This window comes from Podarcis pityusensis (assembly GCF_964106645.2).
Source record: "Podarcis pityusensis genome assembly, chromosome: 1".
In the NCBI taxonomy this organism is placed as follows: domain Eukaryota; kingdom Metazoa; phylum Chordata; class Lepidosauria; order Squamata; family Lacertidae; genus Podarcis; species Podarcis pityusensis.
Genome location: NC_138028.1, coordinates 8,809,582 through 8,833,814, shown reverse-complemented (window position 1 = coordinate 8,833,814; position 24,233 = coordinate 8,809,582). Strand labels below are relative to the sequence as shown.

The following is a 24,233-nucleotide window of genomic DNA, read 5'->3' as shown; positions in this document are numbered from 1 at the left end:
TAGAATCTTAGAGTTGGGAGGGACCCCAAGGGTCATCTAGTCCAACCCCCTGCAATGCAGGGATTTATTGCATCTATTAATAGCCTTTATAGCCCATCATTTTCTTCCAGGTCCTAGTCCTACTTGCACACGGTCTGGCTTTCTGGAAGAAACCTCTCCTCTCCCATGAGTTGTTTCCTTGTGGTTTGATTGCAAAACGCGACGCGCGGAATGCGTGGGAATGGCGTTACGCGGGGCGTTTTGGGAAGAGCTTGAAAAGGCGCATCTTTCACTACAAGGCCGGAAGCCTGTGGCCCTTCAGATGTTGTTAGCCTCCGCTTCTCCCTGTCCTCTTTGACCAGCCGGGCCTGATGCGCGTTGCGGTCCACAAACATCTGGAGGAGCGACCGCGGGCTTCCTGGCGACGCTCCCCTCTTTCCTGGGCTCCTCCAGAGCTCGCAGGGTGACACCCGCTTTGTTTTCACAGGTGTCTGGAGGGCAGCGATGGCCAGCCGGTCCCCCGAGCCTCCTTCGGGGTTTTTCTTCCTCTCCCTCCTTTCAGACGCCTTTTTGCACGAAACGCTTTTCAGCGTCGGCGCGGTGGACGCGTCTCCAAAATAGCGCCCCTCTTCTCTTTCAGTGGTTTTGATTTTTCAGGGGAGGAGGAAGCGCAGAGAGGGAGGAAAGCAGGAAAAAAGAGAGCTAAAGGGGTTGTGAGAGAGAGAAGACAAGTCCTTTATTGTTTAGAAATAAGCCAACCCTCCGCACCCCTCCTTTCTTTCCTTCTTTTTCTCTCTCGCTCCCTCCCTGCGTCTCTCTCTCGTTCTCTTTCCTCTGCGCTTAGCAGCTCAGAGAGGGTGAGATCCGGTATCACGTTGCAGATTCCCACTAAAGATAACGAAATGTGATCTATTTTTCAGAGCGGCAAGTGGATGGGAACGAAGCCGTCCACGACAGAAAACTCATTTGCTAATGGGCTCGGTTTTGGGTTTCCTTCGCGTCTCCAGGGTCGGAAATCGCTGGAGTTTTGGGTTACTGGCCGCACTTATAACTGGCCGCATTCTGCAGATCCTTTTTTCTGCTTTAATTAATTAAGGAGCAGCGCCGATCATTCCCCAGAAACCAGTCTGCCCTGGGCTCTTTCCCTCAGGCCGCGCACCAATAACGTCTTGTTTACCTTTTTGCATTTGGAAGAAGCCAGGCCCGAAAGGTGGGCAAATTTCTCGCCAGCCTCTCCCACCCCCACCCCTCCGCCCAAACCACAGATGCGTGCCTTATACCCGTGGACAGTTCAATTTCACGCTGCAAATCGATTTTCGAAGGTAGCAGCCTTCGGATTGTCCACAAAATTCTGCCACTTACGCCCCACGGAGGTTCCTGTTTTGTTTGTTTTTTGGGTTGTTGTTTTTTAAAATAAAAATCTAGCGTCCATTCATAAAGAAATTTACGCCCCATCCTGTGGATGTTTATTTATTCAGGAGAAAACTCCCCTGAATTCAACAGAGTTTGTCCTCCCTACGTGTGCTTAGTAGGGTCGACGTGTAAAGTGTGTGTGTGTGTGTGTGTGTTTATATAGAACAGTCCTCTGTTCACAAACTGGGTACACTGGGTTTATTGGGTTTGGCATCATCTGGCGAGGAGACTAAGGATGCAGTCCTGACCTGTACTTACCTGAGTGAAATAAACTCAATGCGACTTCTGAGTAGAAGGGGGTTATTGTGCCACACTTACCTCGGAGTAAATGTCCCAGTTTACACAGTGGATAAGCGTGTATAGGATTGAACGGTCAGGCAAAAGCCTTTAAATGGGGGGGGGGGGGTCATATCAATAGAATTTTTTTGGGCGTGTAAACTGTCTTAATATAGCACAAGTAGAAGCTGTTTTGTGCAATAATTTAAGGTGTTGAACACACACACAAACAGCTGCTGAGTAGTGTCTGTCGCTTAAAATGTTTATATTTTATATGGGACTTTGTATATTTCATTAGCACTCCAGCCTATTACACCTAAACTAGCTTGTCTGATGTGATTGTAATGACACTTGCATTTCAGGGGGAAATTGCTCACGATGTTTGTGGCAAAAAACAATTCCTGCCAGTCGGGTTTACTTCCAAGTAAACATGCTTAGAATCCGAGGCTCTCCTGTATTTTATTTTATTTATCAGACCTTCCCATTAATCATGCACTGTGAGAGGAGCACTGGTCCTGAACTTATGCACAATTACTCGGGAGCAAATCCCATTAAATTCGGTAGGGCTTACTACTTCTGCGAAGACGTGCAGAGGTGTGGATGGGATCCTGCCTCTCTGCCTCCTCTTCAGGCGTTTAGACTTATCTTTGAGAAGAACAAGAGAGCAGGGAGCGGGACCACGCCGAATAGGCTTTCTATCTGGCACCCGGAGGGAGCCCCCCCCGCCCGGCGCGCGCGGACTTCCACGCGGAGGCTCGCTCCTTTCAGACGTTGGCGCCGTACACGTGGACGCCAGGGAGAGGATCTAGTCGGCGCGCGAGCGCATTCTCCTTAGCGGCGCATAGAAACGCTGTTTTTGTAAACAGACTCCGCGGAAAATGCGCCTGCGGAATAATAAGACAACAGTCGGGTGACCCGATGTTTCAAATGATTATTTATAGCAAATTCTTTTCTCTGAAAAGGCTCAATGAAAAACAACAACGCCGCAAAGGTTTTTCTCCAAACCACCCACCGGGAGGGACGTCAGGGCGATGCGCTTCTCCTTTCGGCTAGTTGGTAAATTTGCAACGCGATTCCATATCAGCCTTTTTTGCGGTCTGATTTGGAGAAGTGAAAGGGACTGGTTTTTATAAAACATAGCAAGTGATGATGACCGTCCGCAGTTAGCTCTCGGGAGCAGGACTCCCGGCATCAGGTTAGAGACCCCCTTGTGGCGCAGGAAAGCTCTCGGTCTCTACGTTCTCTTGTTTATAAAAGCGAATTAGTTAATCTCCGCGTTAGGAAACAAAGATCACTTTTTGTGGCTCGTCGGCGATTGCGGCAGAAACAGAATGATTTGCAACAAAATGAGACTTAACTGAGCGCAAAACGACATTGACATGAATTGTTTACTCGCAAGGAACACCGCTCTTGCGTCCTGAACGAGTCAGGCGAAAATCAGCCCGGAAAGAAACCAAAAGCGGACTTTAAACTGCCAAGTATTCTCTGCAGAGCCGGATATAAATGTTTTGGGGATGTGGGTGTAAGTGTTGGAGGGTTATCCACAAACACACAACACACACACACACACACAGAGAGAGAGAGAGAGAGAGAGAGAGAGAGAGAGAGATCCAGAGCGTTGTTCGTAGCCGACTGCTGCCAGATAGCATGTGGGCTCTGCTGATATATTTATAACCGGCCCTTTAAAGAGAATCCTCATCTCGTCCAGCGCGGAGCTACAGAATGATAAATCCCGTGTTTGCTTCTCAGACGTTTGAAAAGGATCCCAGGGGAGGGAAGCGGGTTGAGGGGGTTGGTGGCAGCAGACAAATAGCTGTCAGGCCGGAGAGAGAGTTATCTCCACCAATTTGGTTCAGATCTGTCTTTCGCCTCGCCCGCCAGTCCTGCAGGTATAATCTGTCAGACCTTTGGCCTCTTTTTTTAAAAGAAGACTTAAAAAAAAAATCCCTCCTGTCCTTATTTTAAAAGCATTAGCCGCGGTAAACATCCATTTAGCAAACACCTCTTTGAGAGAGGCATTTTTTCCCCGGGGGTGGGGGAAGCTTTCCAACCTCTCTCTGCTAATAGGAGGGGGAAAATATTTTGCGCATCTGTTATAGACTTTGGGGTATGTTGGGGCATATAATTTTGTGTGTGTGTGGAGAGAGAGAGAGAAAGAGAGAGAGAGAGAGAGAGAGAGAGAGAGAGAGAGAGAGAGAGAGAGACGCCTTTCTAAAGAGTCGCGTTCCGGTCCCCACGCAGCTGCCTTGTCAATAAGAAGTCCGTTCCAAGTCGAGACATTTTTTGCTGGCAGGACATTCATTGCAGCAGCTTCTCCGAAGGCATCACGAGGACCAAAATAAAGTGGGGAAAAGTACCAGATCGGGTGGGACAATTCGTTGCACCGGCCGAGGGGAGGGGGTAGAGATTGTCTCTCCATATGCATATTATATCCGCACGCATAAAGTGGTGTAATGGTGCCAACTTGAATAAAAAAATGGGGGGGGGGCGCTGATCACAAGACACACGCACCGTTTGACTGGCAATGCCCATCAACTTGTAGGGAACTGGCCCCCTCAAAATATTTTATTGGGGAGCGAAGGGCCAGCTGCCCCTAAGTGGTGGCTCCTATGCAGTGGCGCTTTCAGAAAAAGATGGGGGGGGGGCAGAAGTCGTCCAGGGCCCGCTTTGCAGAGTGTGCAGGAGGGGTCTCACCTCTTGAAGTCGTCGAAAAGGGAAAGATCCGCCCCAACACTCACCTACTGCCTTTAAGTCCATGTGGTCTTAAATTGCTAAACTGTGACCACTGCGTGATGCACAGGCACGGCGCTTGGGCCTGCCTTTCTCTGGCTTAAGGGCACTTTCTGCAAGATCCAGAAAGATGAGAAGAACCGGATTCAATTCAGCCCCAAACGAACGGGCTCCTCCAGTGTGCAAAAGAAAATCCGGCCTCGTTTTCAGACCTGACGGTCAAAAGCCAAGGCGCGAAAGTGTCTTTGCCTTGTGGTTTCATTATACCGAGGCACAGAGCAGACAGACCATAGAATCATAGAATCATAGAGTTGGAAGAGACCACAAGGGCCATCGAGTCCAACCCCCTGCCAAGCAGGAAACACCATCAGAGCACTCCTGACATATGGTTGTCAAGCCTCTGCTTAAAGACCTCCAAAGAAGGAGACTCCACCACACTCCTTGGCAGCAAATTCCACTGTCGAACAGCTCTTATTGTCAGGAAGTTCTTCCTAATGTTTAGGTGGAATCTTCTTTCTTGTAGTTTGGATCCATTGCTCCGTGTCCGCTTCTCTGGAGCAGCAGAAAACAACCTTTCTCCCTCCTCTATGTGACATCCTTTTATATATTTGAACATGGCTATCATATCACCCCTTAACCTCCTCTTCTCCAGGCTAAACATGCCCAGCTCTCTTAGCCGTTCCTCATAAGGCGTCGTTTCCAGGCCTTTGACCATTTTGGTTGCCCTCCTCTGGACACGTTCCAGTTTGTCAGTGTCCTTCTTGAACTGTGGTGCCCAGAACTGGACACAGTACTCCAGGTGAGGTCTGACCAGAGCAGAATACAGTGGCACTATTACTTCCCTTGATCTAGATGCTATACTCCTATTGATGCAGCCCAGAATTGCATTGGCTTTTTTAGCTGCCGCGTCACACTGTTGGCTCATGTCAAGTTTGTGGTCAACCAAGACTCCTAGATCCTTTTCACATGTACTGCTCTCAAGCCAGGTGTCACCCATCTCTGACCAAGGCAGAGGCGATGTTTGACCGGCGCCGTCGTTTTCGGGAGCAAAGAGGATCCTATGCATTTACACGTGACAGGGACTCGCAGAGAGGCGTGCAAACAGATCGAGGAGCAATGGGCCTTCTTTCTGCGGACCCGAGTTAGGTCATTTTAAGGCTGTGGAATTAAGGATCTTAAGCGCAACCGCTGTCTTTGGATGGCAAATGCGCGTTTCTTCAAAATGTGTCCTGGCCTGATGTAATTTTAAATCTTCTTCCACTGTATTACTTCTTGGTGAGCAGTGTATACAAACACTGCTGCCTGCATACTTTCCCTTCTATTCCTGCGAGTAAAAGGGGGAGAGAGAAAACGACGTAAAAGAAAAGAAAAACTGATAGCCAAGCATTCCGGATGCCACCCCCACGAATATCTCTGAGCTAGGCAGCCTCTACAGGGGTTTCAGCCCTCCTACTAAGGTAGAGGGACACCCGGGCCTTCCTCAGCCGTCCCCTAACATCTAACTTCACGGGGTTAGTTATGGTCACCGTCGCCGTGCGTGTGAGTGTGGTCTCGCGTTCCCACTACAAGCGACGTGGGAGAACAACACAACACGTGTTCAGATTCCAACCTCTACGACGTTGCGATAGAAGGAATATGACCCGGTTGGAAGAGTCAATTAGGATATATGAACATCAGTCCAACCAAGGATAAAAACCAAATCTCAGGTCTGATTCACAAACCTGCTGAGACGCGGATGAAAACCAGTACAGTGGTGCCTTGGGTTACGAGCTTATTTCGTTCCGGAGGTCCGTTCTTAACCTGAAACCGTTCTTAACCTGAGGTACCACTTTAGCTAATGGGGCCTCCTGCTGCCGCCGTGCGATTTCTGTTCTCATCCTGAAGCAAAGTTCTTAACCCGAGGTCCTATTTCTGGGTTAGCAGAGCCTGTAACCTGAAGCGTCTGTAACCTGAAGCGTCTGTAACCCGAGGTACCACTGTAGGTGTTTTCTTAAGCGCCAAAGGAAGCCAAATGTGCGATCCTATACACGCACGGGGAGCTTTAAGTCCCAACCAGCTTTCACAGGATTGCGCCTGTACGTTGAAGCTGAAACCCCGCGGAAGGAAAAAATAAACAAACCACAAGGGGGGGGGGAGGTCAATATAACAAGGGGGTATTGATGGAGGGGTCGCTGGAACTATGCCCGCGAAGCATCCTAAATAGTAAAAAGCGCGATACAAATGCTAAAGCATTCTTATTATTATTATTCGCAGTTGGGGAAGGGTCGTAGCCCCGTGGCAGAGCATCTGCCTGAGACCCCCTACTCGAGACAATGGACCGCCGCCAGTCCATGTAGACGACACAGATCTGGACGCAGAAGTCAGTGGTCTGACTCTGCAAGAGACAGCTCCCCACGTTCCGAGTTGGGAATAAATTGGACGGCTGACATCTACCGGACTTTGCTTCCAAATACAAAGATGTGGGATCCAAACAGACGCGTGATAGGGGTGTGGGGCGACCACCTGCCATGCTTAAGGACCCTGATTTCGAAGCAAGTCCCCATTCCCCCTACTTTTTGCTGCAGCATCCGACTAACACCATTATCCCTCTGAACGTGGGAACGTAGGACGGCCTTATAGTGCGTCATCAGGTTTTGGGGAGTCCCGGAGTCTCTCCCAGCCTTCCTTGGAGCTGCACCCGCATGCAAGGCAGATGTTCTGACATTGAGATGCTCTGATATTACCTTCTCCTAACCCAGCGGTACCCAACGCGGCGCCCTCCATAAATTGACGGGCTGTAACTCCCGTTATCCATGACCACCGGCCAAACTGAGGCAGATGGGAGTTGTAGTTCAACAGCACCTGGAGGGCACCCCGTTGACTACCCGGGCCCTCACCGGTCTTCAGTCCCTCTGGTGTTGTTTTTTGGGGACCAGATGCACCTCAAAAAGCGTTCTCCCCTCGTAAGCGCCGCTGTTGGTCACTTATCGCCTCCAAGATAAGTACAGCTCATAAAAGGCTCTTCGTTTCGTCCTTTTCGGCAGCGCGGCTGCTGCGCTTATCTCGCCCTCATTGTCCTTATCTCTAGCCCTGCCCTTGCTACTGACAATGGATTACCTTTGTTTGGAGAGGCTCTAATTGTTTCTCCCTCCCTTCCCCAAATCATCTTCCTCCTCCAGGAGGAACCTCCTAATTGCTTTTTGAACCAAAATGAGGATTAGCAGAATCCAAGGGAGGGCGCGGGTGGCTACGCGCAGTGCAGAAAATACGGTAAGACAATTCTGACACCACCCGCAACCCCGACTAGGGTTGCGCCAGCTCCCCACAACATACTAAGTTGGTCGCGAGCCCCATTGAATTCAACTGACAGCTGTTCCGAGTCACCATCCACAGATTCGGGCAGAATAATTGGCGTTTTTACTAGGAGGGCCAGCTCTCGATGGATGGGGGTCCACGTCCCTGATTAATATGCCGAGAACAGCAGCTTCATTCGGGGGGAAAACAACAACTGCTTTTCAGTTTACTCGGAAATAACCTGCGCTCCGTTCAGCGCGCCTGACTTCCAGGACAGGATGCGCAATTACGCGGCGATCAGGTCAGATTGCAAGAGGGCCGGAGACGCTTACTCCAGAGTCATCTTGCTGAGGCCGCGCTGCAAGGAGTGTTTCAGCCCGGTACCGTTCGTTCCAGAGCGGATCGCGGATTTTAAATAGGCCTAACTCCGTCTGCACAGGCGAAATATGTGCTGGTTCGATTCCAGCACCTATTACTTAACGTCGACAGGGTGCCCTTTCTATCACCTTACGTTTGGAGGCTGTATTGACCGCAGGGGCATCGCTTTTCGTGATGTAATTGGAATACGCGCTCTTGCGCGCTCCCGCGTCCGCTCCTGGCATAATTCGAATTCCCACCAATTTACACGCAGAGAGAGGCCTTCTGCAACACAACTCCTGGTGGCAGCCCAAAGGCATCGCTTTTAAGCTTCACCTCTTTGAATGCAAAAAATAAATAAATAGTAATATGTATTTCCGAGGAGGGTGATGATTAATAAATGAATGAATGAAAGAATAAATAACAATAAGATGCCCACCTTGCCTCCCTAGCCTCTTAAGACATAGTTATGGCGCTCCTTTCATTATTTATCGCGCGCCATAAGCTATTCATCAGGGGCATCATTTATTCATTCTCAACATTAAGGTAATTAAATATGAGCTCACCGGGAATGAGCAGGTCTGAAAAAAAAAGGCGGGGGGGGGGACGAAGGGAGAGGAGGTTTGCTTACTGGCTGGCTGGCTGGCTAGCTAGAGGAGAGATGGGCCCGCAGAGGAAGGGGGAGAGAGCTGGGGTGGGTATGGGTGGCTGTCTTTTTCTTTTTTCTTCTAAAAAAAAGAGAGTCTGCAATAATTGATTTGCACAGAGTTTAGTTCCCCTTAGGTGACACTTGAGAAGCAGCTCGAATTGCAGGGTCCTGACGTGTCTCCCCTCTGGAGGGAGGAGGAGGAGGAGGAGGAGAGAGCGAGAGACCAAGAGCCGCCCTATCTGTCTCCTTCGCCTTTCTTCGCCACTCAGTCGGCCCCTCGGCTGCAGCCAGAGCCACAGCGAAGCGGACCTTGCCAAGCCCCCGTCGCCAGCGCCCGCTCTCTCTCTCTCCAGCTCGCTCGCGCACCAACCAACCAGGCCGGAGCCGCGCCGGGCCGCGCCTTCCCTTGGCTGCTTTTTTCTGCTGCGTCCTGGGCGGCGCGCGCTCTCGCTCTCCCTCTCCCGGGCGCAGCTGCTGCTTTGCTGGACGCGCGTTCCTATAGGGCGCTGCAAACGTCCAATCCAAGGGAGCCCGGAGGACGACGGGGCGGCTTTCAGCTTGGCTGCCGTCGGAGATCCCGACCCAAAAGTTTCCTGCGCCTGCAGCGACAGCGCCGGAGCATCCAGTTCCTTTGCGCCTCGCTTGCTGGGTTTTGTCGGGGGCGCTTTTGCCTCTCCGCTTGGATTCGCCAAGGGTCTTTTTGGAGTTTGCGCCTGGGGGTGAGTCTCTGCGCGCCTCCCCTTCTTCTGCCTGTGTGGGGAGGGGGGCGGCGCCCAGCGCTGCTTTTTCCTCTCTCCCCCCACCCCACCGCCCCGCCGGTCCTTCTGCCGGTTCCGGCCAGCTAAGCGAGCGCCGGGTGGCGGGAGCCCCGTCGGCGGCTCGGCGCCCCCGTCGCCATGTCCATGCTGCCGTCTTTCGGCTTCACGCAGGAGCAAGTGGCGTGCGTCTGCGAGGTGCTCCAGCAAGGCGGCAACTTGGAGAGGCTGGGCCGCTTCCTGTGGTCGCTGCCCGCCTGCGACCACTTGCACAAGAACGAGAGCGTGCTGAAAGCCAAGGCGGTGGTGGCTTTCCACCGGGGCAACTTCCGCGAGCTGTACAAGATCCTCGAGAGCCACCAGTTCTCTCCGCACAACCACCCCAAGCTGCAGCAGTTGTGGCTCAAGGCCCACTACGTGGAAGCCGAGAAGCTGCGCGGCCGGCCGCTGGGCGCCGTGGGCAAGTACCGCGTGCGGAGGAAATTCCCCTTGCCCAGGACCATCTGGGACGGCGAGGAGACCAGCTACTGCTTCAAGGAGAAGTCCCGGGGCGTCCTGCGCGAGTGGTACGCCCACAACCCTTACCCCTCGCCCCGGGAGAAGAGGGAGCTGGCCGAAGCCACCGGCCTCACCACCACCCAGGTCAGCAACTGGTTCAAAAACCGCAGGCAGCGCGACCGAGCGGCGGAGGCGAAAGAGAGGTGGGTGCTGCTGTTTTGCAAGTCGGAGGAGCGGAGGGGGCGACCAAACTTTATCTGGGGTGTGTGGGGGGTGGGGGGGTGGGTGTGAGAGAGAGAGACCTCCAGAGAGACGGGCAGACGTACAGACAGAGAGCAAGCCCAGCTAAACGCGCTGAGACTTGCATCCGAGTAAGCACGTGTAGGCTCCCGCTATCCGGAATTATCCATAAGTATCCGGAATTATCCATAAGATAACGTAAGGTAGGATTCAGCCACAGGTAGGCACTTTTGCATCGCAGCCTTATACATGTCTATTCAGAAGTCAGTCTCGTTTGGGTTTGTGGGGCCTTAAACACCCCCCCCCGCCCCCCAGGTATGTTGGATATATCGTTGGAGCCTAAATTTATGGTGATTTATATAGGAAATCTTAACTTTGGCTGGATGGTATCCTGTATTCATTACCAACTATGCCAAATGATCATTCCTAGCGTTTATAATAATAACAGCAATGATTTTATTATTTATACCCCTACCCATCTGGCTGATATTCCCCAGCCACTCTGGGCGGCCTACAGTACATATAACAACATAGCAAAACATCAAAAACTTGCCGATACAGTTTACCATCCCCATTGATTTTTAGGCTGCAGTGGTATTACCTGGAATAATAATAATAATAATAATACCCTCGCCTAAAGTACTTGCCTCTCAATAGACATGCCTAGGAGGAGGTTCCTAGTGACACAGTTAAGACAGGAATGTTAAACCCTGCTTTACCTGGGAGTAATCCCATTGAGTTCAGTGGGACTTGCTTCTGAATGGACATTGTTAGGATTGCATCATGCCACCCTGACCGTGAAACTCATTGGGCCTTTAGGGCTCAGATGGGCCTGGATCGTGTCCCTAGGGGCTCTTACTCGCTTCTGAAATTTGCGCACAGCCTACTGTGTCATGTTAAATACCTGTTAGTCAAGAGTACTAACAGGTATCCCATAGAAAGGCCGTGTCTTGGTGAAAGAGGGCCTTCTCAAAACCTCTTCAACTCCTTCCCTTGATTGTTGCTTCCAAACTTCTCCTTCCTCCTATTATGTCCTGAGGGAGGAGAATGAAAATAATCACACCCTTTGCGGCATTTTCCTGATGTGGAGTTGTTACAGTTTCTGGTGCTCAGCACAAATAAACGTCACTGCAGTCCTGCTTGGCCTAGGGGGGTTATGCAAATATATATATATATTGAAAGGACAATGTAACTGGAAGGCCAAGATTTCCAGAGTGGCAGCTGCGTCTGTCTCTTGCAGGAAAACAAATCAGAGTCTTTTGTCACCTTAAAAGACTACACATCTGTCAGGGCAGAAACTTCTGTGGACTGAAGCCCACTAACCAGACCAGCACACCTTGCAAAAGGTCCCATTTGCACCTCTGTTCCCCATTTCCTTTCCTCTCCTGGGGCTAGTCCAGAGTTCCCTGTACTTGATAGAAGCTATCCTGATTCTTTTGGTGCCCAGTAATACTTCCACTCTCCCCTTTAATCCTCTCTCCCTCCCCCCATTCCAGCAAAAGCCCCCTTCCTATTATATACATCTCCCAAGCTGCAGCAGGATGAGGCATATGAGCAAAGGAAATAAAAGTGACCAGGAATAACACCCTCTCTTGTTTATGGTTCCGCTGGGTTTATTGTGGGCTCAGAAGTCTCCAGACTGGAGTGTTGTGTCTCAGTTTGGCACTGTTTGAAAACCCAAGCTAGCTCCCTGGTGAGTCCGCAAGCCACCACTTCCCTTTTGGAGTTGGTTTTTAAAAAAAGAATAAAAATAAAAAAAAAATAAAATTTAAAGTACTGGAGGTCAAAGAGGTGAGAAGGGTGATAGGGGAAGCCAGAAGAGGACTTTGCAGCTTGAGTCTCCTAAGCCTGTTTGAGCAAAAGTAGGTCTCAATGTTCTTGGCTTTGCTTACTCCTGAGTTAGTGTGCATCCGAGAACAGTGTGCTTGTGATTTTTAAAAAAAATATAAAATGGCCAGCAATAGGTTAGACAGGAGGTCAACTCAGCTAGCCCGCATGCTTTTAGATACACACAAAGGCTGCAATCCTCAACCCACTATAATAATAATAACCAAGTTGAAAAGATAAATCATGGAATTAGGATGAACTCTAACCTCAGTTTTTCCCACAGATCAGCCTTGGGGGTTGCAGTCCCTTACCTGGGAGTAAGCCCCATTGAATGCAGTGGGGCTTAACTTCCGAGTAAGCACGCATAGGCTTGATGGAGCAGTCTCCAAAGCTCCCCCCCCCCGTGATGCAGGAGGCTGTGGGCAGACTTCCCCCACTCCTAGCAGACCGCGAGGGGGTTAATCAAAGGAGCTGGATGGGTGAGGTTATAGGGAGTCGTTTATCTTCCTTGCAACCCCAGCCACACCCCGCTTAAATTGACGTACTTGACTTTAGGAAGGTTTACATGTGTTTAGGATTAGGGTGTCAGTCCCATTGATGACTCCCAGATCCTCCCCACACAAAACTCGGCAGTAGGTGCAGAAATGAGCCCCTAGTATCACAATAATTCATGCATTATCCAAGTCCGGGGGAACTTATTCCCACCCGGTTTTACGCGGCGGAGTGGGATGCCGGCCTCAAAGGCGGTTCTGTTTTATATAGGTTTTTAGCAGCATCAAAAATAACGGGGGCGGAAGGGGAAGGAGGGGAAAATAAATGCGTGCCTCAAGAGGTCACAATCTAAATTGCCGAAGGATAACAACCCGGGCTTCCTCCCCACCCCCTACCCCATGCATTCAAAGAATCCCGGGAGCTGTACTTTACCCCCCCAGAGCTACAATTCCCAGCACCCTTAAGCTATAGTTCCCAGGATACTTTTGGCCGGGCGCGCTTGCAATGCAAAGAAAAGGTTGCCGAGCAATGGATCGGCCATCCCGGTGGAGCCGCGGGGCCGAGTGTCCAACTTGGCGGCTCCTCTGTTGTGAAGTTGGGACGAATTGGCGCAGACTCTGGTGTCAGCTGCTGAGACTTTTTTTTTTTTAATTATTATTTGTTGCAAACCGGACCCCGGAAGAGGGAGAGAGGGGAGGGAAACCGGAGATCTGTGAGACCAGGTTATCTCCTGTCCCAAGATTGGGCTTAATGTTACTCTGCCGGTAACAAGTTAGTGCCTTGAGAGGGGAGGGAAAGGAAGGGGTCGAGGAGACCCAGCGCCCTTCCTGTCCATCAGATCTTGAATACATGGACGTGACATATACAGTATACATATACTGTATTAATCCCCACCCCTGCCCCATCTCTCTTGTTAGTTTGCCTTCTATACTGGCTGGAGGGGGGGGGGTAAATGATGCCTCCTCACACCCCCCCAAAGTAAGTGTGCATTGGTTAGAGATGGGTCATTTGGCACAAACAGCGCATCCAGAGAGAGACTCGTTCCTAGCCTGCTGTTGGTCCTGCTTCGCTCTGGAGATGGAACTAGATGATGATGATGATGATGATGATGATGATGATGATAATATTTGTACCCCGCCAGTCTGACTCGGTTGCCCCAGCCACTCTGGGCAGCTTCCAGCGTATATAAAAACATAATAACGTATATAAAAACGTCACTTTCCCCAGATTTTTCTGGACTCGCATGCAATTAAATAAACAAGCAAGCAAGCAAACAAACTGGTGCCTATAGGAGAAGCTCCACCCATTAAGAGTTCAGGATATAATAAATACATATACAATAATAATATAAGTAAGGAGCTGCGTTGATCTTTATGTGTTCCACTTCATTTTTTTAACGGTTAGAGTTTTTTCTGCGCTCAGAGAAGAAGCTACGTCCACTTCCTTGCCTACTGGTCAATTGTTGGGACAACTCTCTCCCCCCCCGGATTCTGATTAAACTTGGCATGGATCGGGGCATTTCCCCTCGAGTAAACGTCATCTGAACAGCACAGAAAGGTTTTAAAAGGAATAAAAACCAAGCATCTGATCCACGCGCTTGGGAGTTAGCTCGAGGGGACTCCGAGGTTTGGGTAAGCAGAGGGGATCTCCGCAGGCACGCCCGACCTCTTCTTTTCCGGGGAAGGCGTAACGTGTGAATGTAGGCTAGAAAGCTGGAGGGATACTTTTAAAATAATAATAATAACTGACACTAGTTTAATAGCTTTCGTTATAATAAATCAATTAGCCTTAAACTTTCGGTATTTACACTTTGGCAAATACTTTTTTGACGCCTGATGTTGCAAAAACTCCCATCTTTTGCTCTCTCTGTTTGTGCACGCTTGTGAATATTGTGGGGAGGGAAGAGCAACCATTTTATTTATTTATTTTCAAAAAGCCGAACTGAACCTTGTGGCTCGGTTTAGGTTCCCGGGGAAAGGCCCAAACCGGTTTAACGCGTCGCTTGCGAAACTGCATTGAAATGGGTTTTTTTTCTTTTCTGCGGCTGTTTCCCCCGCATCCTGAGCATTCCAAAGTTGAAAGCTCCGTTTTCCAAAAGAGCGAAGGTCCTCGGCGGTTATTTATTATTTTTAGCTTCCATCCTAAACATTTAGAGGGTTGTGCTGCTGGAAGCGGCTGTGCAGAGACACAGCTTTTCCAAATGCATTTTATTTTTCGACGCCGCGACGTGGACGCGCCGACTAGACCCGCGTCTCCTTCACCTAAGCTAACACTGACATCACTTCGGCTGAGATGTTCCGGCTGCAGCTGTCTAAATAGGAGGCCAAAAACGTGGCAGCTGCAACGATGAAGCCATTATTAAAATATGAACCACTCTTCAGAGAATTGTAAAACACACACATGCGCGCGCGCGCACACACACCATTATTTGGGGTTTCTTCCTCCACCTGAGGCCGTAGGCACGATCCACACTAAGAAAACTCTTTGGAGATCCCCTGATTGCTGCGGGAGAGATTCACTCCATACTCGTTGCAACCTTCACCGCATTTACTAGGGAGTAAAACCCACTGGATTCAACGGGTTTTACTTCTGAGTAGACGTGGTTAGGCTTGAGCTTCTGGTCTGCCTAGATCTGTAAATATCTTTCCGTGAGCTCTTGGTCGTGTGAATGCAAGGGATGTGCGCGCGCCCCCGCCTGCTCACTGCTCACTTAAATTCTAATTTCTCACACCCTTGTTTTTACCCATCCGGTAGGGAAGGTTCTCAATACCTTTTCTTGGCTGTAAATACAAACCGTTCAATCCCGATCCACTCCGTTTCTTAATCCGGATTAACTAATGCCCTGAGATTCCACTCTCCTAATAACGGAAATTGATTTGCAATTCTCACTGCAGCCATAAACATCCCCTGAAAGAGGGAACAATTTATAATTCACAGATTGTGTGACTGTGTAATACTGTATAGCCAAAGGAGTATGAAGTCGGAGATGTTAAGAGAACCACCGAGATACGATTTGCCTTCAAGCAAATGTATTGAGGGGCTCAGCTGTGGGCCCATCAGCCTGAAATCAGTGGGGCTCATTACTCCGATTTTTAAACACCCCTTTTGAAATTCAGTCCCATGGATTTATTTATTTTTTACAGCGTGCTGTTGATAATCGGGATTTTGTACCCAGTTCCCCAACGCGCACCCTGCGTGGAAGCAGAAACCACCGACAAGCTTCAGTGGCGAGTAGGACTATCTGGGGTTCAGAAAGGCTTCCTGAGAAATGCCCTCCCCCCCCCATGCCAGTTTTTGTCTGGCCGTTCTACTCCGCCCGAGACTCGCGTGTTTGACCTAGGTTATGTGAATGCGCACTTGCCTTAGGCGCGATCGCTTGTTCCTCGCAGAGAGAGGCAGACTTTCGACTCCAGCGAAAGTCGCTGTTCAGGGGACCCGCGCAGAAAGAAGGGAGGCGCAGGAAGGTCGCCTTTTAAGCTGCCCCCCCCCCCCATCTCAACGGAGCTGCCCGCAGGAGAGAAATCTCCGTGCGCAGTACTCGCCACGGGTCTTACTTTACTTCCAAGCAAAGCTGCTCCGCTAGATCACCTCTAGGGGGGCAATAGATGCCCCTTTACCAGGAGTGAAACAACAGGTTTTCTGGTGCTTAGATCGGATAGAAATGTGCGCTATATTAAACTGCAGTTATTACCTCCCCTTGTTTGGCAACGAAGCCGCAATTGCTACGGGCGACGGACGCAGCTTTCGCTTCTTCCGTTCCCCCCACCAGAGTGCAAGGAAAAGGTTGCGTGTTTGCATTTATATAGAGGCGACCGTGTTCTGCTGTCTCCATTGCAGACGATCCGGGGATTGCCTGGTTGTCTGTATCGGCCTACCACGCAGAAAAGATTGGTGTTTTTTTCCTTTTCCTTTTCTATGTATGCAGGGAGGGCGTGGGGAGAGAAACAGTGACTCAGACAAAATTATATATTTTTATAGGGAAGGGGACAACTTTCACTCTTTCTGGCTAAGTTCCACCAAGTTAAGAAATCCTGATTCTAGCATTCACCCCCTTGGAAAGAAAATGCTTTTTGCTTCTCCAGGGTGAGTGGGGGAGATTTATTACAGAAAATGTTAGGAGCTCAGGACAGTATTGTCTATCTTCTGAGCTAATGTGAAATTAAGGTAGCTTGATCCTAACTGGTGTCTTCTTTTAGGGTTCTATGTGTGGTTTTTAAAAACCTTTCTTTGAAGTTATTTAGGGCATGAGCCAGCCAACTATTAAAGCAGTTGCTTTTCTCAACTCTGATAATCCAGTCTTAATCTCTCACACTTTGGCTTCAACCTGATCTTGGACCTATCCTGTCTTTTTTCACATTTGTAAAAAAAAAAAAGTTGCTTTTTTTTAAAAAAAGGCCAAGCATACTTTATTTAAAATAGCTTTTAGGCTGCCTTGAAGGGCAAAAACAAGGTGGCTTGCAAGATAAAAGGAGAATAAATTGTGTGTTTTCCTCAACTGATTTCAAAACACGACAAAACAGAAATTTCTGGAAGTTTCCCTCACCTTTTCTCTGACTTCTGTTCCTACACTGTTATACTCTGATTGTACAACATTCTCCTTTGGAAACGAGTCCCATTAATCTAAATCTTTTTTAAGATCTTAAAGGGGTTATTTAACCTGACAGAAGGACTGCCTTGATACTCAAGACAAATATCTGACTTTCCCCCAGAAAACAAAAGTCAACGAATTTTCAGTTTTTGCCCTTCTAACCCTCAGCATTCATGGAAGTTAGATCTACTGATTTCAGTGGGACTTCCAAGGCAAAGTGTTCAACAGAGCAGCCTTAAAAAGAAGGGATCTTGTGCATAGTTCCTTAGGCCCCATTGAACACAGCAGGGTGGGCGCTTAATTCTGAATAGATGAGCAGTGGGATCTGGGCGTGCACCATGACAAACAGATTCTATTGTACAGTTTCCTTGAAAATAAGCCTAGCGAAATTTCAACCCGATTTATATCTGCTGAGAAACACCATACTGAAATATGTGCCCCCCAAAACCTCCTTTTTCGGTGTAGAATGGCTGTATAAATGGTGTTTAGCATCCAGAGCTCTCCTCCCCACACACTGTGATTCCACTACGTGGCTTACTTGGGAGTAAGTACCATCAGAGAAGCTTACTTCCAGCACCAGGACTTTAAAACCGCTGGTGGCTTGAGCGAGTGACAGTGAACTTTCGGTAGAGTTTTCCCCTTGCGCAATTGCATTTCTGCCAATTTCGGCTGATGGGACATTCATTCCCTCCCCTCCTTGGCCCTTGCTTTTGCAACCAGCTTGGTCTATGACCAGTTTCTCATTTCTCTGCCTCTCTTTTTCCCAGGGAGAATACGGAGAACAACAACACTTCCACGAACAAACAGAACCAGCTGTCTCCCCTGGACGGGGCGAAGCCGCTTATGTCCAGCTCGGAAGAGGAGTTTTCGCCCCCACAGAGTCCGGATCAGAACTCAATCCTCCTGCTCCAGGGCAGCCTCAGCCATGCCAGAAACTCCACCTATTCCTTGACGGGCTTGTCCGCCTCCCAGGCGACTCACGGCCTCCAAGCCCACCAGCACCAACTGCAGGACTCTCTCTTAGGCCCTCTCACCTCCAGCTTGGTGGACTTGGGTTCATAATCCGGAGAAACAGGGATGGGGGTTTCTCCCACCGCCGCCACCCCCCAGTGGTTTGTAAATAAGGGGACATTGTCATGAATTATTTTTCCTTCCTGCTCCCATTGCCCAACCCACTCGGTTTTTGTTTTGTTTCCCGAGAGCTCACCTGGCGATTCTTAAGTGACTTCTAAAGATCTCTTCCGAAGCCCTTCTCTGACCCCCACAAAGGCCTGTCTCCACTTCTCATTTATCCAGCTCTCCTCCCGACATCCTTGTCATTATGTCTTAGCGGAAGCCAAACAGAGATAGCACACACCCATGGGCATGCTATAAACAAAACAACACCCCCCCCAACACACACAACAGGCACACCCGTTTGCCCCCCTCCATTTGTGTCTCATATATATATATATGCTTGTCAGCCAGAATTACAAATGAATTCTTTTATTTAAAACGTTGGTGGGCATCACCCAGCGAAATCAAGCGTTTAAGTTTTTAAATATGAGTGTTGAGCTTTATATAAAGTGCTTGGTTTTTTTGGCTGGATCTTGTCTGTTCCCTTTCCTGTACACTATAATAGTGGGGGGGGGGGATATTTTAAGCAGGAACTGGGAAGCGTCTTCGCTCTGAAATTAAGTCCTCCTAAAGTCAGTGGGACTGGCAGAACAATCCTGTTCATATTTACTCAGAAGTCATTTAAATGGGGCTTACCCCACCCCCCAGCCCTAAGACTGCATAATTCTTCAGCCTTTACTTTCTACTAAGTGTGTCTTGGGCTGTCTCCATAGGCAGTAGTGAGGTTGTTGTCCTGGCTTTGAATTCTTAGGAAATATGAAAGCGGGGGTTGGGGGAGTTGAAAGAGGAGTAGTGTATCCTAAAACTTTTGCTTTGAAAGTTTGGAGATCTGGCGAGGGCAAATTTAAGTTTACATTTTTCTTCTTGGTCAGATGTAGCGTTCTGAAAAAGATTTTGAAGTAGCTTAAAAACTGAAAAGTTGATGATGATGATGCAGTATTAGGTGAAGAATGTAAGTGCCTATGTCTTAACGCAGATCGTGTGAGGCCTTTTTACGTTAGAGTAAATTTTAAGTGTGACGGTACACTCATGTCAGTCATTTTTACGTTTGTGGTGAATTTAGGCAATTAATCCATGTGACTCTTTTTTAAAAAACAACAACAACAACAACACAAAACCCAACAAAACACAGCGACGACAAAAATAGGAACAATTTTACCCAGACATATATCTACCATAACCCACGTTCTTTTTATAGGTTTTCTTTCTGTCTGTCTCAACTTTACCTCCTTCCCACCTCACCTCCTAGTTTGGCTTGCAAAAATATACAGGGGGGGAAATAAAAATCAAAGTGGCAATTTGATTTTTGTTACCAATAGTAGCATGTGCTTTTTCTTTCCAGGTTTCTTGTACCCAAAGAAGTCTAAATTAAATCATGATAAGAAGACTGAAAACATAAAAGTCTAATATTTTTATTTCTTTATAAATAGATTAACAGGTAGCCTATATCTTCGCAAACACACCTCCCTTCCCTGCTAGTCTATCAAGGCCTGAAGGTTACTTCTGAAGTTGGGGTTTTAAATCTGTTTACTCCCCCTTAGCCTTTCAGTGAAGGCCTTTGGGAGGGAGAGAAAAGTTGTTAAAACCCAATTCAAACCCGATTCTTTCTCTGAGGCAAATGGTCCTGTCCACCAAGGCTGTTGACTTCCGACTGTCCCCTCTCCCCCTTGCTTTAAAATAATTTAGGGGCCCTGTCCTGTGTTTAGAAAGCATTCATCGTTAGAGAGAATAAACATTCAATGGGAAGTGTGTGAAAAATGGAGAAGGCAGTTCAGCTAAGCACTTTCATCACATCCCCCCTGATCTCAGTGGGAGAGGGTGACCTGTAGGCTTGGATGGAACCCATTGAAACCAGTGGATCAATTAGCAGGAATGTAAGCATGTTTATTTATGGAATAAGGCCTAGTGGGATCTACTCTCTAACAAATACCTTTTCAAACTTACTCAGAAATAAGGCTGCCCTTCTCTTCACGTTTACTCTGGAGAGTGGGAAGAAAGTATTCTGGAATAACTCTACAATTCTTTGTTACAAATCTATGAGTTTATACTGCAGACCCTCCAGATGTCCCTATTTTCCAGGGACAGTCCTGCACTTACAGAAGCCGTCCCGGTTTCTGACTTGATTCCGGAATGTCCCGCTTTTCCTTAGGATGCCCCTATTTTCATTGTAAAAATGTTGGAACGTTTGGTAGGATGTCCCTATTTTCAACAGAGAAATGTCAGAGGTATGGAATTATCTGAGGGTATGGAGCCATCTGAAGGCAGCCCTATACAGGGAAGTTTTTATATATGTTGGAAGCTACCCAAAGTGGCTGGGGAAACACATTCAAGAGGGATAGTAATTAATTAATTATTATTATTATTGTTATTTTATTATGTAAAGGTAAAGGGACCCCTGACCATTAGGTCTAGTCGTGACCGACTCTGGGGTTGCGGCGCTCATCTCGCTTTACTGGCCAAGGGAGCCGGCGTACAGCTTCTGGGTCATGTGGCCAGCATGACTAAGCCGCTTCTGGCAAACCAGAGCAGCGCACAGAAACGGCGTTTACCTTCCCGCCGGAACGGTACCTATTTATCTACTTGCACTTTGACGTGCTTTTGAACTGCTAGATTAGCAGGAACAGGGACTGAGCAATGGGAGCTCACCCCATCGCGGGGATTCGAACCGCCGACCTTCTCATTGGCAAGTCCTAGGCTCTGTGGTTTAACCCACAGCGCCACCCGCGTCCCTTTATTATTATATAGAGCATCCCTATTTTTATCAGAGAAGTGTTGGAGGGTATTATACTATGGCATGTATGCCTAGCTAAGGACACAGTAGAGGAAGCTGCAGTTCCCACTGGATTTTAGTGGAGATTTGCTCCCAAGATATTGTGCCTTGGATGGGCTTAATTTTAGGGAGGTAGAAAGCTGCCGTGTACAAAATGAAACTATTTGCCCATCTAGCTCAGCACTGCCCACACTGACTGGGGGAGATTCTTCATGGTTTTAGGCAGGGCTAGTTCCCTCCCTCCTCGGGGATGCCAAAAATTGCAGCTAGGGTTTTAACATGCAAAGCAGATGCTCTACCTCTGAGCCATGGTCCTTCCAGTGTGGTGTAGTGGTTAAGAACGGTAGTCTCGTAATCTGGTGAACCGGGTTCGCTTCCCCACTCCTCCACATGCAGCTGCTGGGTGACCTTGGGCCAGTCACACTTCTCTGAAGTCTCTCAGCCCCACTCACCTCACAGAGTGTTTGTTGTGGGGGAGAAAGGGAAAAGAGATTGTTAGCCACTTTGAGACTCCTTAGGGTAGTAATAAAGCGGGATATCAAATCCAAACTCTTCTTCTTCTTCCTCCTCCTCATATTTTGGTGGACTCTGTCCATGTGATTTGGCTCAGCTGTGGATGCAACCCCTAAATCTACATTGCCAATGTGCAAGTCTAGTTTGCAATGAATGAGCCAACTGCACAAAGCAATTTCAGTGGTGCACAAGAGACCTCCCCAAGCCATGGACTGTGGCCCAGGGAAGGCCAGATTTTTAATAAACAAACAAACAAACAAACAAACAAACAAACAAACAAACAAACAGAAAAGAGGCATAAAGACTGCAATTCTGTCAACCTTTATGCCTCACCAAATGCAGAAGAGCATGCTTAAAGAGCCTCCTGTCCTTTAAGTGGGGTGGAGTTTCTGACTCAGGGAAATTAGCCTTGTCCTCAAGTTGCTTTCTCAGAGGAGATTGAGCTGCCCTGATATTAATAACTCAATATGTATGTGTTGGCGTTTTGCTTTTTTGTAATTTGGAAGGTCTTTTCGCCTCCGTATTGAGTTTTCAAAATGGAACAACTGGCTTTTAAATCACCAATGTGGTGGTTCGCTGGGTGATCCTAATGCCGTTGGATTCAGTGGGACTTGCTTTGAAGCGAGTGAGTTGAAGCTTAAACCCTCCAGCCCCATCTTGTTAAGCCCACAAACCCTGACTTGGGAGGAACTCCCACTGAACTCACCAGTATCTATGAATCCTATGACTCCCAACAAGGTTTGTAAGTGGATTCTAGTTTTCACCCAGTATAATCCTGAGGTCTCTTGGGAGTCTTTACTGAACCAAACCATGTATCTGATCAATGCTTTCCATGTGGAAAGGGCAGGGGTGGAGTATATCTGTGTTTGTTTACATTTGCCAGTTTGCAAATTCTACTCAAATGTCCTACTCCACTCAGTGGATCTCATTCCTACATAAGCCTGCAAGGGGTTGCATCTGTATTCTTCTATTATTTAAATTCAGGCACTTCACTTTAAAGCTTTCAAAATGAAAGGGGGAAAAGTTTTCAAGACCAGTACAGGGCATTTACTTGGGAGTAAACTCTATTCCAAGCAGGAAGGTTTTATCCTGAGTAACTTGCTTAGAACAATCCTTTGCCTGATTTCTCAGAAGTAAATCTCGCTCTCCCCCAATGGGACATCTTGCCAAATAATAGGGCTGTGGCTATAAACATTTGCTGCGTGTCTGGAGTTTCTTTGAGTTTTTATTTTTATTTTTAGTGTTATCTGAAACTTTTCCTCCCGAATACAGGGTTTAATTCCAGTCTCCTGGGGCCAGCTGCCTTATAGCCAGAGAGTTCCAGAAGTGCAACTAGGAGCTGATTTTATGGCAGAAGAGAGGGAGGAGAAACGCTCTTTCTCCTGCCCACCCGTCTCATCTCCCCTTCCCCACCCCAATTTTATTTCCAGTTTCTGCTTGTAGCTAATGACCCTTATCTCCCCTGTTAGCGTTTTGCATCATTAAGTGCATGTTTATCTAAGTCACTGCAATGTTTATACTACAGGTCTTGGGCTGTGGAAGAATCAACCGCTGCAGGAAGGGAGGTGGGGACGAAAAGGTGGCGAGTTAATCCCACACATTCTTCAGATTTATTTCTCGGGTCCACCGCCCGCCCCCCCCCATCACCAAAATAAATAGGGCGGCCAAATATAGCATCCCTTGACTCACAGCCTGTGGCAGAGAAAGCAGGGTTAAGTCAGGATGAGCAGTGCAGGAGACACAAGTGGAATCTACACACATATGAAAAATGTTCTGAAAATGCTTTTTTTAAAAAGTGTTTTTAAAAATACATTGAATTTTCCATAAGGCTCACCATTGCCATCTAGTGTTGCAATGTATATTGCACTTAAAACACATTTAAAACATTTTACTTGCAGCTGTATAGCCAAGTCCAATACGAAGGGATGTGTCACCTAGGCTAGTGGATCTCAACTTTTTTGGTATGGCGATCCACAAGTGCAAATTTACTTGGCATGGTGACCCATCCATTTATTGACCTACTAATTTTGGATCTTAGGGCTTCTCTGCAGCCAGAGAGCGGTTCTCAAGTGTTAAAATACAAGACACTAATCTTTTTGACATTTTATTACAAGCGTCAACACTGCATTATAACATGCCAGGAAAACAGTATGTTGCAAGAGGCATTCATCATACCAGTTAAAGGATTACAAGCAATAATTCTTGCGGGTTTACCTTATAAAACCCCTCTGGCCAATTGCACAGGCTTTGGAATGTAAACATTATTTCTCACTTCCAGGAGAAACTGCAGGCAAATTCTCAACCTCCCCCCCCCCGCCCACCTCCTTGTCTCCACAGGAAGAGGAGTTTGATGTGGTGGCAGTGCAATATTTAGGCCCTAAATTTAGGATGTTGCCACCCAGAATTGGCTCCTGCTCACCCTGTAGGACTGGGTGCAACTTAAGGGTCACGGGCTGCCTTTGCTTGTCATCTATTGTGTGTGTGTGTGTATCTGTGTATCCTTCCAAAAAAAAAATCGTAATGACTGCATGGTGTGCTGTTCTCCTTTCTCAACACAATAGCCGCCTATAAAAGCCCGAGGGAGAATAGTTGGCTCCCCCAAGGGAAGAAAGAAATGGACCCAGATTGAAAAATAATTACCGAGGACATCTGTCAGCACTCCACTCCCCCCATGTTTACTTGCGGGAACCAACAAACACAATAATAAATAGTCTAATGTCACCAACGGCGTTATTAATATGTACAATCTGCACACCA

General features: G+C 48.1%; 1 protein-coding gene across 2 annotated transcripts; it reads left to right on the top strand.

Annotated features, from left to right (window-relative positions):
• Positions 1–9,450: 9,450 nt before the first annotated feature.
• SIX1 (SIX homeobox 1) lies at positions 9,451–19,496 on the top strand. Of its 2 annotated transcripts, none has more exons than XM_081014804.1 (2): positions 9,451–10,074; positions 17,845–19,496. In XM_081014804.1, exons 1-2 carry the CDS (start codon positions 9,574–9,576, stop codon positions 18,199–18,201), a joined length of 858 nt encoding a protein of 285 aa, XP_080870930.1. In that variant the 5' UTR covers positions 9,451–9,573; the 3' UTR covers positions 18,202–19,496. The 2 variants fall into 2 exon arrangements, with proteins under 2 accessions (XP_080870930.1, XP_080870929.1); XM_081014803.1 differs by having other exon boundaries at positions 9,457–10,133.
• The last annotated feature ends 4,737 nt before the right edge of the window (positions 19,497–24,233 follow it).